The 19,574-nt window shown below is 39.8% G+C and overlaps 1 protein-coding gene across 9 annotated transcripts in view; it reads left to right on the forward strand.

The window, feature by feature from the left end:
• The window catches only part of EXTL3 (exostosin like glycosyltransferase 3), a 154,831-nt gene that overhangs the window by 95,212 nt on the left and 40,045 nt on the right, over positions 1-19,574 (forward strand). For 7 of the 9 annotated variants that reach the window (XM_032388980.1, XM_032388981.1, XM_032388977.1 and 4 more), the window contains 2 exons: positions 11,820-11,918; positions 13,729-16,354. In XM_032388980.1, coding sequence (XP_032244871.1) covers positions 14,207-16,354 — 2,148 coding nt within the window. In that variant the 5' untranslated portion in view covers positions 11,820-11,918; positions 13,729-14,206. The remainder of the gene's footprint in view (positions 1-11,819; positions 11,919-13,728; positions 16,355-19,574) is intronic. The other 2 variants (XM_032388982.1, XM_032388983.1) reach the window with 1 other exon arrangement.

Raw genomic sequence — 19,574 nt, forward strand, 5'->3', positions numbered from 1 at the left:
TTGTCAGAGAGCACGCACAAGCAGGGTGAGCAGCAGGCAGAGGGAGAAGTAGGCTCCTCGCTGAGCAGGGAGCCTGATGACTCAGGGCTCAGTCCCAGGGCCCTGGGATCATGACCTGAGCTGAATGCAGATGCCTAACCAACTGAGCCACCCAGGCACCCCCCTTCTTTGTGTTTTGTTACAGTCTTTGTTTTATAGTCTGTTTTGTCTGATGTGAGTATTGCTACTCCAGCTTTCTTTTCATTTCCGTTTGCATGGAATCTTTTTCTATCCCTTTACTCTCAGCCTTTGTGTGTCTTGAGATCTGCAGTGAGTCTCTTAAAGGCAGCATATAGATGGGTCTTTTTTTTTTCTTTTTTTAATTCATTCAACCACCCTGTATCTTTTGATTGGAGCATTTAGTCTCTACATTAAAATAAATATTGATAGATATGTACTTACTGACATTTTCTTAATTGTTTTCTGGTTGTTTTTGTAGCTCTTTTCTATCCCTTTCTTCTCTTGGTTCCTATTCTTGTGGTTTGATGGTTTTCTTTAGTGTTATGTTTGGGTTCCTTTGTCTTTACTTTTTGTGTATCTTTTGTAGGTTTTGGTTTGTGGTTACTGTAAGGTTCATATATATTGACCTATATACATAGCTGATAGTCACTTAGTTAGAACTTAGTTCAAACGCATTCTAAAAGCACTATGTTTATACCCTCCTCCCCCATTTTATGTTTTTGACTTCGTATTTTACATCTGTTTATTTTTTTATCCCTTAACTATTTATTGTAGTTATGGTTGATTATCTTGTTTCTAGTTATGGCCTTTTCTTTTCCACTTAAAGACTCCTTAACATTTTTTATAAGGCCAGCTGGAGTGGGCATGGGCCAAGCGGGCCTGTGGCATGTTGCACAGGAGCTGCCTTGGTGGGACACTGTGGGTTGGGGGTCTGGGGTGTGCTGGGGAGGCCCTAGCAGGCCAGCTAGAGCACCTGTACCTTGCTCCTGTTTGCTATCAAGGTGGAGAGGCTTGCTGGTGCCTCTGACCCCATAGAGTTCGAGCAGTTTTTCTCCTGTTTGGTGTACTCTCAAGAGTTAGTAAATGAATTTCTTTCACTTGTGGTGTAGTTGCCCTTGAAATCACTGTTTTCTCGCTGTACCTTGGTGTACATGAGTCATTGCACAGTTCCCTCAGTAATATCGCTCCCCACTGCAGGATGGTGTTTTGGAGTGCGATTCCTGTCATTATAGTGTCTCTGTCTCTCCTACCCTTTTCTGTGTGTTCCCTCCATCATTATTATTATTTTTTTTTTTTTTGTGTGTGTGTGTGTGTGTGTGTGTGTGCAGAAGCTGTTCAACAAGCCCTCAGTTCTTCTTCAGGAGGAATTGCTTTAAATGTAGGTATAGATTCAGTGTGTCCTTGGTAGGAAGTGAGTTCAGTGTCTTCCTACACTGCCCCCTTGAATCACCAAAATTCTAGTTCATGTTTTAAGATGATGATTGTGGTTGCTGTGTGTAGAATGCATTGTAGGGGCAGGCTGACCAGTTAGGTGTTCACTGCTGGGGCAGATGACAGAGAATAAGGCAAATTATATTGTATTTGGAGTAAAAAAAAATCTCTGGAGATTGTTCCTTATCAGTGTTTCAGTGACATTTATTTCTAGATCCTAAGAACTTCATTATCATTTTCCAGAGAACGACAGAAGAGATTCTGAGGGTTTTCTTTTTCTTTTGTGCTTGAGATAATTTAATTAGCTGTTTAGGAAAGAAAGTTCATGCATGCTTTTGGACACTGATGGTAGTTTTGCTTTATTCCAGTAAAAGGGATAGAACTTGATGGGAGAAATTCTTTTGACTTATTGATTCCCATTAGAACATTCGTTTCTATGTACACCTGTGTTCGTGTAAGTTGGTAGCACTAGCAATATTAGATTTAGTATAGTCAGTTACCAAATGACTTAAAAAAATATTTTGTTTAGACTCTGTGAAATATATTTTAGAGTTTTAAATATAAGAAATTCCAAGCATATGTAAATACAGACTACAGTATAATAAACTCCCGTATATCCCCATCATTCTGTGTCAACAATAGCTAGCTCATGGTTAATCTTGTTTCATCTGTACTTCCAAACACTCTTTACCACCCTCATTCATCCTGTTTATTTTTAAGCAAATTCCAGATAAATTGTTTTCTCTATAAAAGTCTCAGTATATACTTCTAAAAGGTAGGGATTATTTTTTTACAGTTCAGTGTTTAGTTTATTCCCTCTTCTTAGAGTACATAAACAGGTAACTATATATCTGGATGGTTTGTCTTCAAGTGTCAATTTATGCCTCTTGTTCCAGTATAGTTATTAATAGCTATTAATCACTTAAGAGTGTCTCTGTTTGAACATTAAATTCTGTGGTCACCTTATATACATAAGGGAAGGCTTTTTATAGTTGTCAATAAATACATTCATTTTATTTCATTTCATTTCCAGTATAGTTAGCATAAAGTGTTATATTAGTTTTAGGTGTATAATAGTATTTCAGCAATTCCATACATCACACAGTGTTCACCAGAAAGAGTTCACTCCTTAATTCCCATTACTTATTTCACCCGTCCACCCCACCCACCTCCCCACCGATAACCATCAGTTTGTTCTCAATAGTTAAGAGTCTGTTTCTTGGCTTGTCTCTCTCTTTTTCCTTTGTTTGTTTTGTTTCTTAAATTCCACATCTGAGTGAAATCTCATATGGTATATGGCATTTGTCTTTCTCTGACTGGCTTATTTCACCTAGCATTATACTCTTTAGCTCCATTCATGTCATTGCAAATGGCAAGATTTCATTCTTTTTTATGGCTAAATAATATTCCATTATATATATACACACACACCACATCTTCTTTATACATTCATCTATTGATGGGCTCTTGGGCTGCTTCCATAATTTGGCTGTTGTAAATAATGCTGCTATAAACATATGGCTGCATGTATCCCTTTGAATCAGTATTTTTGTATTTTTTTGGTAAATACCCAGTAGCATGATTACTAGATCATAGGATAATTCTATTTTTTACTTTCTGAGTAAAAAATAATTCTATTTTTTACTTCTGTTTTCTACAGTGGCTGCACCAGTTTGTATTCCCACCAACAGTGCAAGAGGTTCCTTTTATTCCACATCCTTGTCAACGTTTGTTGTTTCTTGTGTTTTTTATTATAGCCATTCTGACAATGTAAAGTGATATTGTAGTTTTAATTTGCATTTCCCTGATGATGAGTGATATTGAGCATCTTTTCATGTGTTTGTTAGCCATCTGTATGTCTTCTTTGGAAAAATGTCTGTTCATTTCTTCTGCCCATTTTTTAATTGGATTATCTGTTTTTTTGGGTGTTGATTTGTCTGATTTTTTTTAATATATTTTGGATACTAAGCCTGTATCAGATATGTCATTTGCAGATAACTTCTCCTATTCCATAGGTTGCTTTTTAGTTTTATTGATTGTTTCTCTTGCTGTGCAGAAACTTTTTATTTTGATGTAGTCCCAATAGTTTATTTTTGCTTTTGTTTCCCTTGCCTCAGGAGATATATCTAGAAAAATATTGCAGTGGCTGATGATCAGAGACCTTACTGCCTATACTCTCTTCTAGGATTTTTATGGTTTCAGGTCTCACAGTTGGATTAGGTCTTCAATCAGTTTTGAGTTTATTTTTGTGGATGGTGTAAGAAAGTGGTCCAATTTCATTCTTTGGCATGTTGCTGTCCAGTTTTCCCAACAGCATTTGTTCAAGAGATTGTCTTCTTCCCATTGGATATTCTTTCCTGTTTTGTTGAAGATTAACTGACCATACAGTTGTGGGTTCATTTCTGGATTTTTTATTCTGTTCCATTGATCTGTGTATCTGTAGTTTTTGTGCCAGTTCCATACTGTTTTGATTACCACAGCTTTATAATATAAATTGGAAGTCCGGAATTGTGATACCTCCAGCTTTGGTTTTCTTTTTCAAAACTGCTTTGGCAATTCAGGGTCTTTTATGGTTCCATGTAAATTTTAGGATTTTTTTTGGTCTAATTATGTGAAAAATGCTGTTGGTATTTTGGTAGAGGTTGCATTAAATATGTAGATTGCTTTGGGTAGTATAAACATTTTAACAATATTTGTTCTTCCAATCCATGAGCATGGAATATCTTTCCATTCCTTTGTGTCGTTTTCAGTTTCTTTCATCAGTGTTTTATAGTTTTCAGAGTACAGGCCTTCACCTCTTTGATTAGATTTATTCCTATGTATCTTACTATTTTTGATGCAGTGGTAAATGGGATTGTTTTCTTAATTTGTCCTTCTGCTGCTTCATTATTGGTGTATAGAAATGCAACTCATTTCTCTATATTTGTTTTGTATCCTGCGACTTTACTGAATTCATTTATCAGTTCTTGTAGTTTTTTGGTATAGTCTTTAGGGTTTTCTATGTCGAGTAATATGTCACCTGCAAATAGTGAAAGTTTTACTTCTTCCTTACCAATTTGAATGCCTTTTATTTTTTGTCTGGTTGCTGTGACTAAGACTTCCAGTACTCTGTTGGTAAGAGTGGACATCCTTGTCTTATTCTTGACCTTAGAGGAAAAGCTCTCAGTTTTTCCCCATTTAATATGATGTTCACTGTGGGTTTTTCATATATGGCCTTTATGTGAGGTATGTTCCCTCTAAACCTACTTTGTTGACGACTTTTATCATTAATAGATGCTGTACTTTGTCAGATGTTTTTTCTGCATCTTTTGGGAGTTGATCATGTGGGTTTGGTGTTTTCTCTTACTGATGTTATATATGATGTTGATTGATTTGTGGATATTGAACCACCATTGCATACTGGGATTAAATCCTACTTGATTGTGGTGAATGAGTTTTTAATGTATTGTTGGATTCTGTTTACTAATATTTTGTGAGGATTTTTGTATTGATGTTCATCAAAGATATTGGCTTATAGTTCTTTTTTTTTTTTGTGGTGTCTTTATCTGGTTTTGGTATCAGGGTCATGCTGGCCTCATACAATGAATTTGGAGGTTTTCCTTTCTCTTCTAATTTTTTAGAATAGTTTGAGAAGAATCGGTATTAACTCTTCTTTAAATGTTTGGTAGAATTTGCCTGTGAAGCTGTCTGGTCATGGACTTTCATTCTTTGGGAGTTTGTTTGTTTGTTTTTGTTTTTTTAATTTAATTTTATTACGTTATCACCATACATTACATCATTAGTTTTTGATGTAGTGTTCCATGATTCATTGTTTGCATATAACACCCAGTGCTCCATTCAATATGTGCCCTCTTTAATACCCATCACCAGGCTAACCCATCCCCCTAACTCCCCTCCCCTCTAGAACCCTCAGTTTGTTTCTCAGAGTCCATTGTCTCTCATGGTTCGTCTCCCCCTCTGATTCCCCCCCCTTCATTTTTCCCTTCCTACTATATATATATTTTTTTTTTTTAACATATAATGTATTATTTGTTTCAGAGGTACAGGTCTGTGATTCAACAGTCTTACACAATTCACAGCACTCACCATTGCACATACCCTCCCCAGTGTCTATCACCCAGCCACCCCATCCCTCCCACCCCCACCACTCCAGCAACCCTCACTTTGTTTCCTGAGATTAAGAATTCCTCATATCAGTGAGATCATATGATACATGTCTTTCTCTGATTGACTTATTTTGCTTAGCATAATACCCTTTAGTTCTATCCATGTCATTGCAAATGGCAAGATTTCATTCCTTTTGATGGCTGCATAATATTCCATTGTATATATATACCACATCTTCTTTATCCATTCATCTGTTGATGGACATCTTGGCTCTTTCCATAGTTTGGCTATTGTGGACATTGCTGCTGTAAACATCTGGGTGCACGTACCCCTTTGGATCCCTACATTTGTATCTTTGGGGTAAATACCCAGTAGTGCAATTGCTGGATTGTATGGTAGCTCTATTTTCAACTTTTTGAGGAACCTCCATACTGTTTTCCAGAGTGGCTGCACCAGCTTGCATTCCCACCAACAGTGTAGGAGGGTTCCCCTTTCTCCGCATCCTCGCCAACATCTGTCGTTTCCTGACATTAATTTTAGCCGTTCTGACTGCTGTGAGGTGGTATCTCATTGAGGTTTCGATTTGGATTTCCCTGATGCTGAGCGATGTTGAGCACTTTTTCATGTGTCTGTTGGCCATTTGGATGTCTTCTTTGGAAAAATGTCTGTTTATGTCTTCTGCCCATTTCTTGATTGGATTATTCTTTGGGTGTTGAGTTTGATAAGTTCTTTATAGATTTTGGATACTAGCCCTTTATCTGATATGTCATTTGCAAATATCTTCTCCCATTCTATCAGTTGTCTTTTGGTTTTGTTGACTGTTCCCTTTGCTGTGCAAAAGCTTTTTATCTTGAAGTCCCAGCAGTTCATTTTTGCCCTTGCTTCCCTTGTCTTTGGCAATGTTTCTAGGAAGAAGTTGCTGCGGCTGAGGTCGAAGAGGTTGCTGCCTGTGTTCTCCTCTAGGATTTTGATGGATTCCTGTCTCACATTTAGGTTTTTCATCCATTTTGAGTCTATTTTTGTGTATGGTGTAAGGAAATGGTCTAGTTTCATTCTTCTGCATGTGGCTGTCCAGTTTTCCCAACACCATTTGTTGAAGAGACTTTTTTCCATTGGACATTCTTTCCTGCTTTATCGAAGATTAGTTGACCACAGAGCTGAAGGTCCGTTTCTGGGCTCTCTATTCTGTTCCATTGATCTATGTGTCTGTTTTTGTGCCAGTACCATACTGTCTTGATTACAGCTTTGCAATAGAGCTATTTATTTATTTTTGATTACTGATTCAATCTGCTTGCTGGTAATCGATCTATTCAAATTTTCTGTTTCTTCCTATTGAGTTTTTGTAGGCTATATGTTTCTAGGAGTATATCCATTTCCTCTAGGTTGTCCAATTTGTTGGTATTAGTTTTTCATAATTTTCTCTTACAATTGTTTGTATTTCTGTGGTGTTGGTTTTTTCTCCTCTTTCATTTGTAATTTTATTTGAATCCTTTCTCTTTGTTTTTTTTTTTAAATAATTTAGTATTTTAATAATGGAGAGAGTGGGGGAGGGGGAGAGGGAGAGAGAGAATTTGGAGTAGACTCTACGCTGAGCACAGAGCCTCATGTGTGGGGCTCGATCTCATGACCCTGAGATCATGACCTGAGCTGAAATCAAGAACTGGATGCTTAACCAGCTGAGCCACGCAGGCACCTCTCTCTTTGTTTTTTGATGAGTCTGGCTAGAGGTTTATGAATTTTGTTGATCCTTTCAAAGAACCAGTTGCTGGTTTATTTACCTGCTCTACTGAGTTTTTTTGGTTTCTGTATCATTCATTTCTACTCTGATCTTAATTATTTCCTTCCATCTGCTGGGTTTGGGTTTTGTTTGTTGTTCTTTTTCTAGCTCCTTTAGATGTAAGGTTAGGTTGTTTATTTGAGATTTTTCTTCTTGAGGTAGGTCTGTATTGTTGTAAACTTCCCTCCCTTTTTGCTTTTGCTGCATCCCAAAGGTTTTGGACCCTTGTGTTTTCATTTTCATTTGTTTCCATGTGCTTTTTGATTTCTTCTTTGCATTCTTGGTTGATCCATTCATTGTTTAGTAGCATGTTATTTAACTTCCATGTATTTGTGGTCTTTCCAGATTTTTCTTGTGCTTGATTTCTAGTTTTGTAGTGTTGTGGTCAGAAAAGATGCATGGTATGATTTCAGTCTTTTTCAATTTGTTGAGACTTGTTTTTTGGCTTAATATGTGATCTGTTCTGGAGAATGTTCCATGTATACTTGAAAAGAATATGTATTGTACTGTTTTAGGATGGTATGTTTTAAATATATCTGTTAAATCCACTTGATCCAATATGTCATTCAAAGCCATTTTTTCCTTGTTGATTTTCTGATTGGATGATCTGTCAGTTGATGTAAGTGGGGTGTTAAAGTCCCCTACTATTATTGGAGCACCTAGCTGGCTCAGTTGGTAGAGCGTGCAACTCTTGATCTCAGGATTGTGTGTTCAAGCCCCATGTTGGGTATAGAGCTTGCTAAATAAATAAATAAATAAATTTCCCTACTATTGTGGTATTAGTATTGATTAGTTTTTTTAATGTTTGTTATTAAACTGTTTTATACATTTGGGTACTCTCATTTTGGGTGGGTATTTACAATTGTTATATCTTCTTTTTGGATTGTCCCCTTTATTATTATGTAGTGTCTTTTTTTGTCTGTTGTTACAGTCTTTGTTTTAAAATCTGTTTTAAATGGGTATTGCTACTCCAGCTTTCTTTTGATATCCATTTCCATGATAAATGTTTCTCCATTCCTTCACTTTCAGTCTGCAGGTGTCTTTAGGTCTTAAATTTGAGTCTCCTGTAAGCAGCGTATAGGTGGGTCTTGTTTTTTTATTCATTCTGTCACTGTATATCTTTTGATTGGAGCATTTAGTCCACTTACAGTCAAAGTAATTATTGATAGGGGCACCTGGGGGCTCAGTTGGTTAAGCGTCCACCTCTTGATTTCAGCTTAGGTTGTGATGTCAGGGTCCTGGGATCCAGACCCACATTGGGCTCAGTGCACAGTGGGGAGCTGGCTTGAGGATTTTTCTCATTCTCCCTCTGCCCCTTCCCCTGCACGTGCACGCTTGTGTGTGCACTCCGTGCAGTCTCTCCCTCTCTCTAAAATAAATCTTTTAAAAAAAAGGAATTGTTGATAGATACGCATTTATTGCCATTTTAGTCCTTGTTTTGTGGTTGTTTCTGAAGTTTTTCTCTGAGCCTTTTCTTTCTCTTTCATGGTTTACTAGTTTTCTTTAGTGATATATTTGGATTCCTCTCTCTTTATTCTTTGTATATATATTAGTAGTTTTTGTTTTTTTTTTAAAGATTTTATTTATTTATTTGACAGCGAGAGACACAGCGAGAGAGGGAACACAAGCAGGGAGAGTGGGAGAGGGAGAAGCAGGCTTCCTGCAGAGCAAGGAGCCTGATGCGGGGCTCGATCCCAGGACCCTGGGATCATGACCTGAGCCGAAGGCAGATGCTTAACAACTGAGCCACCCAGGCGCCCCTATATTAGTAGTTTTTGATTTGTGGTTACCAATAGGTTTATTTATTTATTTACTTTTAAAAGATTTTTATTTATTTATTTGTTAGATAGAGCACAAAGGGCAGGCAGAGGGAGAAGCAGGCTCTCCACTGAGCAGGGAACCCTGTGCAGGACTTGATCTCAAGACCCTGGGATCATGACCTGAACCGAAGGCAGATGCTTTACCAACTGAGCCACCCAGGCATCCTTACCATTAGGTTTATATATAACATCTTCTGCCTATGTTAGTCTATATTAAGTTGATGGTCGTTTAAGTTTGAACCATTCTTTACTCCTCTCCTCCCCACATTTTAGGTATATGGTGTCATACTTTGCATCCTTTTATTTTGTGAGTTCCTTAACTGAATTTTTACAGAAATATTCATTTTTTTTTAAATGCTTTTGTGTTTCCTACTTTTATACTGTCACTTTTGGTCTTTCCTTTCCACTCAAAGAATCCTCTTTAATATTTCTAACAGGGCTAGTTTAGTGGTCATGAACTCCTTTAGTTTTTGTTTGTCTAAGAAACTCTTTATCTCCCCTTCTATTCTGAATGATAGCTCTGCTGGATAGAATACTCTTGGCTGGATAGAGTATTCTTGGCTGGAGATTTTTCCCATTTAGTACTTAGAATATATCATGCCACTCCCTCTGGCTTTCACAGTTTCTGCTGAAAAATCCAATGAAGCCTTATGGGGTTTCCCTTCTGTTACTGTCTTCTTTTGTCTTGCTGTTTAAAAAAATTTTTATCATTACATTTTGCCATTTTAATTACAGTATCTCTTGGTGTCGATTCTGTTGATTTTGTTCATGGTTCTCTGTACTTCCTGGATCTGGATATCTTTCCTTCTCCAGATTAGGGAAGTTTTCAGCTCTTATTTCTTCAAATAAATTTTCTGCCCCCTTTTCTCTCCTTCTTCTTCTTCTGGGACCCCTATGGTAAATGTGTTTATGTTTGATGGAGTCACTAAGTTCCCTAAGTCTATTCTCATTTGGCATAGTTCTTTTTTCTCTCTTTTGTTCAGCTTGATTACTTTCCATTATTCTGCCTTCTATGTTGTTAGTTTGTTCCTTTGCTTCTTCCAGCCTGCTGGTCATTCCATCAAGTGTGCTTCTTCTTTCGTTTATTGAGCCCTTTATTTCTGCTATGTTATTCCTTATCTCTGTGTTAATCGTCCTGTTGATGTTTTCCACTCTTTTCTCAAGCCCAGCGAGTATTTTTATGATCATTACTTTAAATTCTCTATCAGGCATGTTACTTATATCTGTTTCACTTTTATCTCTGGCTATGGCCTTGTCCTGCTCTTTCCTCTAGGACACATACCTCTGTCATCTCATTTTTTCCTAAGTCTCTGTGCCTGTTTCTCTGTGTTAGGACAATCAGTTATGTCTCCTGTTCTTGAGAGTAATGGCCTTAGGAAGAAGAGGTTTCGTACTGCCCTTAGTGCAGTGTCCGCTGTTCCCCAGAGCCTGGCACTTCACGTAGTGTCTCCATTGTGTGCTGCCTGCGCTCTGCTGTTGTGTTCTGGTTACTTTATCCTTCAGGCCAGTCATCTGCAGAGGCTGTCTTTGCCTGTTGTGAGCAATGTTTGGTCCCTGGCCTGAATGTGACAAGATTTACTAAATGTGCTCTGGTTGGCTTGTGAAATTAGACCTGTTGCTACTGTTGCCTGAACGGAGGCCCTGCAAAACTCCTGGGTCAGGAGAGGTGTTGTGGGCAGGAGGTTGTGCCAGTCTTTAGGGGTTGGGGGCCCAATATGCTGGGATTGAGGCAAGCCTGATTGGGAAGGACAGTTCCACTGGAGCTCACCAGGGGCTGTATGGCTTGGTGTAAGCAAGTTAGGCAGGGAGGGGTGTGCTGGTTCTGCAGGTGACCCTGTGCTCATGCTGAATGGTGGGGGCAGGGGATGGTGCAGGGCAGTTCCTTCATTCCTGGACAGGTCTCTCTGCAAACACCACCATTTGGATGAGCAAACAACTTCCCCGCTGTGTGCCCCAGGCGCTTTTGAGATTGATGTTTCCATACTATATGTCCATGGGCTGTTTGCCCTGCCTTCTCTCCAAGAATAGTCCCAATGCTCACTAGGCTCTCCCTGAGCCAAGCCTGTGGACCTGTTTGCAAGAACTCATCAAATTTGGCCCCTCTTGAGTTCCAAGCCATTGCTACGGGAATTTGTCTTCCACATGTGGGTGCTAGTCTGCCTCTTGCTCTTTGCCACGGTGGCTCCCTGCCCACTGCAGTGACCAGGATCCATTTCTCTCCCAAACTGTGTCTCTGCACTTCATACCTTCTTTGTGTGGTTTCTTTTCTACCTTTAGTTGTGGAGTTTGTTCTGCCAGTCTTCAGGTCAATTTCTGGGGTATTGGGATGATTTGGTAGTTATCTAGTTGTGTTCATAGGACGATGAGGCAAGCCTAGGGTTCTCTTACTCCTCCGGCATCTTCCCCCTTCAGTAAATACATTCTTTAATAGCATCTTTAGTATTGAGTATTTTTCTTTTCTTTTTTTAAAGATTTTATTTATTTGACAGAGAGAGAGCACAAGTAGGCAGAGGGAGAGGGAGAAGCAGGCTCTCCGCTGAGCAGAGAGCCCAACGCAGGGCTCCATCCCAGGACCCCAGGATCATGACCTGAGCCCAAGGCAGACACTTAACTGACTGAGCCACCCAGGCGCCCCAGTATTGAGTCTTTTTCTAATAGCATGTCACTTTTCTATTTTCTATCAGGAGAGCAAACCCTGGACCTGGAGTTCACTATTTCAGGAAATTATATACTGAAGTAAAATGCTGCATGAGTTAGAAAAAGGAAGGATCCAGAAACATATGGTAAGGAGGGAATGAATCAACTGAATTTCCTTGATTATGCATTCTTTTATTTTCTCCACTTCCTTCTTTCTTTGTTATAATTTGATCGTAAGGTGCAGAGAGTACTCTTTTGGAAGCAGAGATTTTTAACATTTGAATTAGAAGGATAATGCTTTAGAAATACTGACTTATGTTCTCTGGGATATTTGCTTAGCTGTTTATCCAAGGTTTGATCCATCAAATTTAAGCTTTTTTGTGATCAATAGTTTTTGTTTTTTGTTGTCCTTATCTCTTGTTCTGCTTACTCAAGCCTCTTATTAATATTGGCAACATTTTTTATTTAAAGGAGAGAAGACTGTATCCAAACTTTAATAATTTTACATCTCTACCAAACATAGAAGCTAGAGAGAGTTCTGTGAAATGAGACCTGTTGATGGGCTACGTACATTATACTACCTTGTAGCAGTATCCCTGCTGTTTGCATATATCTTATATCTTAGGTTAAAGGAGGTTGCACAAGGTCAAAGATTATTTTGCATTCTAGCTTCTTCCACAGTTATACTGAACATGTCTTAGACATGTTAAGAGTATGGTAAATACTTTTTGGAGGAAGTGAATGAAAGAAATTGGGAGTATTCTTTGGCACAGAATATTAGGAATTCAGTTCTACATATGTTAAGTTTGGGATGAAAGCAAGTGAAAAGCTTTTGTAGCCACTGATAGTAAAGTTTGGTAAATGAACAGGAGTGGGAATGTTGTTTCAAGATTTATTAGCTGAAAGTACCCTCACATCCTTTGTCCTTTCTTGTCATAGCAACACAATATATTGTTTCTGTCTCAGTACACTTCTCTCCATTTTGGGAGATTAGGAAACTGAGGTATAAGGTTTGATAGCAAATCTGTCTCCAAAGGAGAAGAAATAATAGCCCTCATTTCTAAGTATAGTAGTCTTTCTTTCTTTCTTTGTTTTTTTTTTTAAAGATTTTATTTATTTATTTATTTGAGAGAGAGAGAGAAACAGCATGAGAGGGGAGAAGGTCAGAGGGAGAAGCAGGCTCCCCGCCGAGCCGGGAGCCCGATGTGGGACTCGATCCCAGGACTCCGGGACCATGACCTGAGCCGAAGGCAGTTGCTTAACCAACAGAGCCACCCAGGCGCCCAGTAGTCTTTCTAAAAGACCAAGTTACTATTTATATTTTAAGAAGGAGCACATGATGTCTGCTAGCAGAAGATAAATGAGAAGCAAACTGGGAAATACATTTTGTCTCTGGATTAATGCACCTACTACTGGGTAAAGATCAAAAGAGTTCTCTTCAACTCGTTTCAACTCTGAATATAAAACATTGAACTTCTCAGAGTCTTTTTTTTTTTTTTTTTAAGTAATTCAAAAGGAGACTCATCTTAGGAATAAACCTGGCTATCAAGCCCGGATAGGATGGTGTTTCTCTCCATCTAAAGATGCTGCCTTAGTCTTGAATAAAAATTGTTGCAGACATCTTTGCACTCTGTTGAATATAGTTGATCTTCATTTTATAGGCTCTAATTCTGCTCTATATCCAGTTAAATAGGAGGAAGGGGTATGTATGTCTGTGTGTGTAAAATCTGAAGCTGTTTTCAGACACTTATCCTTATCCATTTCTAATTAACCACAAGGAAAATACCCATACTGAACGCAACGTGAACTGAACTTAAAATGGTTCTGTGAGACACACACCCAATGTTCCAACTGTTCCTTTACCTTTTAAGATAGAAGCATTTTCTAGAAACTGAGGGAGGGTGGGTTGTTGGACATAATCTTTTCAAGACTGACATGGTTCTCTTTCTTTTGCAGGCCTGATTGTTGGCAATGACATCGATAAGAGGCTGGCATTTCTTTCTGTTCTAACCAGCTACTTTATAACTGTGAATAGTAACTATGCGTATTTGTTGGTCAGCAAAACCAAGGAACAAGAGCTATGGCAGTTGAAAAAGTCTGTCTGATTCCAGGTTATTTTTCCTGGGTTTCATCATCAGAGACCTCCTTTTCATCTCATCAACAATGTGGTATCTTTTACCATTCGATAAAGAGTAAGGACATGTCCATTGGTCAGCAACCAGAACTTAAAATCTGCTGGAATAAGGTCAGAGACCATTTCAATTACAGCTGAGGAAAATGAAATTTCCATTTTATTCCATGCCTTGTGCAGGGAGCACACTAACTCTTAACAGAAAGGTGTGAGTGAAAAGAGATTGAGTTTGTCTAATAGAAACTCACGGTTATGGCGAGTGACCCAACGTGATTAGAGGGGGCAAAAGCCACACAGGAACTCATGACGGGCTATACCATGTTGCGGAATGGGGGAGTGGGGAATGGAGGTCAAACCTGTATGTTACGGTGGTCCAACCGGATACGACTCACATGGCTCAGCTTTACGCTCTTCATTATTCTGGTGTTCTTCCCCCTGATTGCTCACTATTATCTCACCACTCTGGATGAGGCTGATGAGGCAGGCAAGCGGATTTTTGGCCCAAGGGCTGGTAATGAACTATGTGAGGTAAAGCATGTGCTGGATCTTTGCCGGATTCGTGAGTCTGTAAGTGAGGAGCTCTTGCAGCTGGAAGCCAAGAGGCAAGAGCTAAACAGTGAAATTGCCAAGCTGAATCTGAAGATTGAAGCCTGTAAGAAGAGTATTGAGAATGCCAAGCAGGACCTGCTTCAGCTCAAGAATGTTATTAGCCAGACTGAGCACTCTTATAAAGAGCTGATGGCTCAAAATCAGCCCAAACTTTCTCTGCCTATCCGATTGCTTCCAGAGAAGGACGATGCTGGTCTTCCTCCCCCAAAGGTCATACGGGGATGCCGGCTGCACAATTGTTTCGATTATTCTCGCTGTCCTCTCACCTCCGGTTTTCCAGTCTATGTATATGACAGTGACCAGTTTGCCTTTGGCAGCTACCTGGATCCCTTGGTCAAGCAGGCTTTTCAGGCTACAGCACGAGCCAACGTGTATGTTACAGAAAATGCGGACATTGCCTGCCTTTATGTGATATTAGTGGGAGAAATACAAGAGCCAGTAGTGCTTCGGCCTGCCGAACTTGAGAAGCAGCTCTCTTCTTTACCACATTGGCGGACAGATGGACACAACCATGTCATCATCAATCTGTCGCGGAAGTCGGATACACAGAACTTACTATATAATGTGAGCACAGGCCGTGCCATGGTGGCTCAGTCTACTTTCTATGCTTCCCAGTACAGACCCGGCTTTGACTTGGTAGTATCGCCACTAGTGCATGCCATGTCGGAGCCCAACTTCATGGAGATCCCACCACAGGTGCCAGTGAAGCGGAAGTATCTTTTCACCTTCCAGGGTGAGAAGATTGAATCACTGAGATCCAGCCTTCAGGAGGCCCGCTCCTTTGAAGAAGAAATGGAAGGTGACCCTCCAGCCGACTACGATGATCGTATCATTGCCACCTTAAAGGCTGTACAGGACAGCAGGCTAGATCAGGTCCTGGTAGAATTTACCTGCAAAAACCAGCCTAAAGCCAGTCTGCCTACCGAGTGGGCACTGTGTGGTGAGCGTGAGGACCGCTTGGAATTACTGAAGCTTTCCACCTTCGCTCTCATTATCACTCCTGGGGACCCTCACTTGGTTATTTCATCTGGGTGTGCGACACGGCTCTTTGAAGCCCTGGAAGTCGGTGCTGTCCCAGTTGTGCTAGGGGAGCAAGTACAGCTTCCTTACCAGGGCATGCTGCAGTGGAATGAGGCAGCCCTGGTGGTGCCCAAGCCGCGTGTGACCGAGGTTCATTTTCTGCTACGAAGCCTCTCGGATAGTGATCTGCTGGCCATGCGGCGGCAAGGCCGCTTTCTCTGGGAGACTTACTTCTCAACCGCTGACAGTATTTTTAATACCGTGCTGGCTATGATTAGGACTCGCATACAGATCCCAGCTGCTCCCATCCGGGAAGAGGCAGCAGCTGAGATCCCCCATCGGTCAGGCAAGGCGGCTGGAACTGACCCTAACATGGCTGACAACGGGGACCTGGACCTGGGGCCAGTGGAGACGGAGCCGCCTTATGCCTCACCCAAATACCTCCGCAACTTTACTTTGACTGTCACTGATTTTTACCGCAGCTGGAACTCTGCTCCGGGGCCTTTCCATCTGTTCCCCCACACGCCCTTTGACCCTGTGTTGCCCTCAGAGGCCAAATTCTTGGGCTCAGGGACTGGATTTCGGCCTATTGGGGGTGGAGCTGGGGGTTCTGGCAAGGAGTTTCAGGCCGCACTTGGAGGCAATGTTCCACGAGAGCAGTTCACAGTGGTGATGTTGACCTATGAGCGGGAGGAAGTGCTTATGAACTCTCTAGAGAGACTGAATGGCCTCCCTTACCTGAACAAGGTAGTGGTGGTATGGAATTCTCCCAAGCTACCGTCGGAGGACCTTCTGTGGCCCGACATTGGCGTCCCCATCATGGTAATAGAAAAATGAGCAGTTTGTTTTACTGCATGAGATAGCATTTCACTCGTAATCCCTTTTCCAAATGTATATAATGTGTATCTTTGTAGACATAATTTTTTTTTTTTTTTTTTTTTAACTATACAAATTTCCTTTCCCTGTGGAATTTCTGCTTGCTTCTTTTTTGGTCCTTTCAGGCCTTGCCAGTTCCATCTCTGCTACTCACTTCCTAAATCTCCCAAGACTCACCAAAACTGAAATCAGTATTGGCTCCATGAAGGTTTACAAAAGCCCTTTGGTTGCCCTGTTGATGTCTTCCATGTCATAACAAAGATGTTGATGAGAATGATGATGACAAAGCTAATACTTAGGAAGTGCATATGACCCAGGCAGCGTAATTTAGGATTTATAGAACTTACATTGTTATTATGGTTTCTTCACTTTCTGTCTGTGGAAACTGAGGCTTAGAGAGGTTAACTCTTTTGCCCAAGGTCATAATCATGACAAATCATGGACGAGCTGAGCTTTAGTATGTCTGATTCCAGAAGTTGCAGTTCCAGTCACCGCCCAGATTTAGCAAGAAGATCTGTTTCTTTATCAGGATATTGTAGAGGTTTTTTGGAAGATTGGAGTTGGGGTTTGAAATATTTGGGAGTTGGAGATCCTGAACCTTTTCTATAGTCTCTCACGGGTTCTTTCTCATTCTTTACCTTATCTTATCTGTCATGATTTGGATGCCGTATTTTACAGGAAAAATAATAGTCAATTATGCAGGATAGGGCTTTAGTTCTGAGGACTTTGTTTATCCACCTTCTGGCATAAATTTGGCAATCCAGAAGATTACCCATTTATCTTAAATGTGAGGCCTTAGAGCAAGTCATAAGCAAACAAACTGCCACTAGTTACCCTGTGGCATAGATACTTTCCAGAAAAGGGTAGCAAAGACAGGCAGAAGTTCCGATGGGCCTGCATTGCTAGAAGCTTGCTAAAGAAAATTAGTGTAGTTTTTAGGAAGAATCCATTTAGAAGGGGAATGTTTGTGCTAGACTGGTTTTTAAAATTATATCAGCAAGAAACTGATTCATGTGAAATATTTTCTGGGCAGCAGCATGGCATAATAGGATGGTATGAGTTTGGGAGTAATAAAGACCTGGGATTAAGTAGTCAGTTTTGTGATCTTTGATGAGTTAATTAACTTCTTTGACTTAAGGATTAGAGAGGAAAATAAAATAATACAAGTAAGGAATCTAGAAAGGTACCCAATAATCGTTTGATTCCTACTTATCCCTTCATGTCCAAGAAGATAAGTGTGGATATGCTGCCCATGTTATGGACAACTTTAACTCACTTCTATCCTCTGCATAATTTCCCTTTGTGTCGTAGCTGTTACTGCTTCTCCTATATAAATCTTTGTTTTAAATTTTCTATCACTGCTAGTCTTTTTTTTTAATTGAATTTATAATCTGAGTCTCTTCAGACTATGTAGGGTTCTAAAAACTTTTGATCCCAGAATTTATCTTGTATATTAAGAAAAGAGTTGTGAATGGGAAGATTTCTTTATAGGTTTCTTTCCAAATAAATTTCACTTTTTTCTTTGTTACAACTTTTTAAATGTCACTGAAATTAAAAGGAAAAAAAAAATTTGTTCTGTGAAAGGTGGATGCTGCTCAAATAGAATAATAAAGCAGCCTTTGTTTTCCATTTTTTCCTGAGTTTTCTTAGAATTTGGTAGGGATGTAGAGAAGCCGATGCCACCTTGTTAACAATGACTGAAATTTGTTAGAGAACTCACCAGAACTAATCCTTTCTTTTAACTCTGGTGGGAAATAAGTAGTCCTCTTTGATTACTGGGCAGCTCATTGCAATAATACAATGCCTAGTTGGAAAATGCCAGAAACTTTCCAAATGGGAGGCCATTCTGAATAGCTTGCTCATATTAGCGATACCAGTTTTTTCTAGTTCTTCTGAAAAAGAGGAAACAGTTTCAAGCTGGAGAATTCACTGTATTCTCTAAATATTTTGACTGTGCTTTCTATTTAAGAGAAGCAGGTTTTTTTGGGCAGCGGTTTAATTGCTGGCCTCTTGGGCATAGAGCCAACATTACCAGGTATTGAGACTAGGAGGGACCGGCAGCTCTCTCCCCTCTGGAGAAATGGCACTATTATGAAATGGCACTATTTATATCTGTGGAAACTGAGGCTTAGAGAGTAAGCCTCGTGGAGTAGTTTTCCTACCTGGGATGCAGACGTACCCTATCCATTATGTTATAATTAACAGGTCTTTCTAAAATTAGCAGTAGGGTGATTCCCAGGCAATCTCTCAGATTCCAGTCCTTCAGGGAAAATGATTTGAAATCAGCATATTTGAATCAACCCAGGAACCCACATACCATTTCAGAAAATGATGGGCAATTTGTGCTTCTCTTGTGCTCAGGTTCTCATCTAAGCATTAGGCATAAATGTTAGGTATTTGTGGGCTATGAAATCTATTGAGCCCTAGGTTTTTAGTAGAGAGGGATTGTCTTAGGGGTGCCTACTGGTATTTGTATATTAAAATCCCTCATTCTTGTCTATTATATAGATAACAAAGGGGAAACTACATTGGAAACGGCTTAGAGTAAATGTGATCTTTACTGCCACCATCCTTGGATACTCTTGCCCCGAATGCTTTAATTCTCTTCAGTTCAAATGGGATGGGGCCTGGGCAAGGTGACTGGATCTACCCAGAGAGATAGGGGAAGTGCCTTTAGTTGAAGTAGCTGTCTCTTCAGAATGGTGTGGGGCTGCTGAACAGACGTGGTGATGGTGGGTGACTGCTCTGTCTCTTGCCTGTTTTGTAAACAGTTGAATCAGATTCCTTAGCTCTGGGAGCATAACAACAAAGACTATCTAATGGAAGTCAAGTGGAGAGAAGTATTATGCCAAGGGATTTGAAAGCTAGTCCTTCCAAAAACTTACTGGGTTGGGTACGACCACTTCCATTGTATCTTAAAGATGTGCCACTGTTTTCAGGTCTCCCTTGTTTCTGATGGTATGTCAGTGGTTTTCAAATTTTTGTTTCCCCATATGGAATATGTTCTTTTTTCTCTGGCTGCTTTTAAGACTTTTTCTATTTGGTTTTCAGCGGTTTGAGTATGATATGCCTTGGTATGGTTTTCTTTGATTTGTGTTCTGACTGGGATTCACTAAGCTGCTTAAATCTGTCAATTTTTTTTTCATCATATATTGGGAAATTTTTA

Source organism: Phoca vitulina, unplaced genomic scaffold, assembly GCF_004348235.1.
Source record: "Phoca vitulina isolate PV1807 unplaced genomic scaffold, GSC_HSeal_1.0 scaffold53, whole genome shotgun sequence".
Taxonomy (NCBI): Eukaryota; Metazoa; Chordata; class Mammalia; order Carnivora; family Phocidae; genus Phoca; species Phoca vitulina.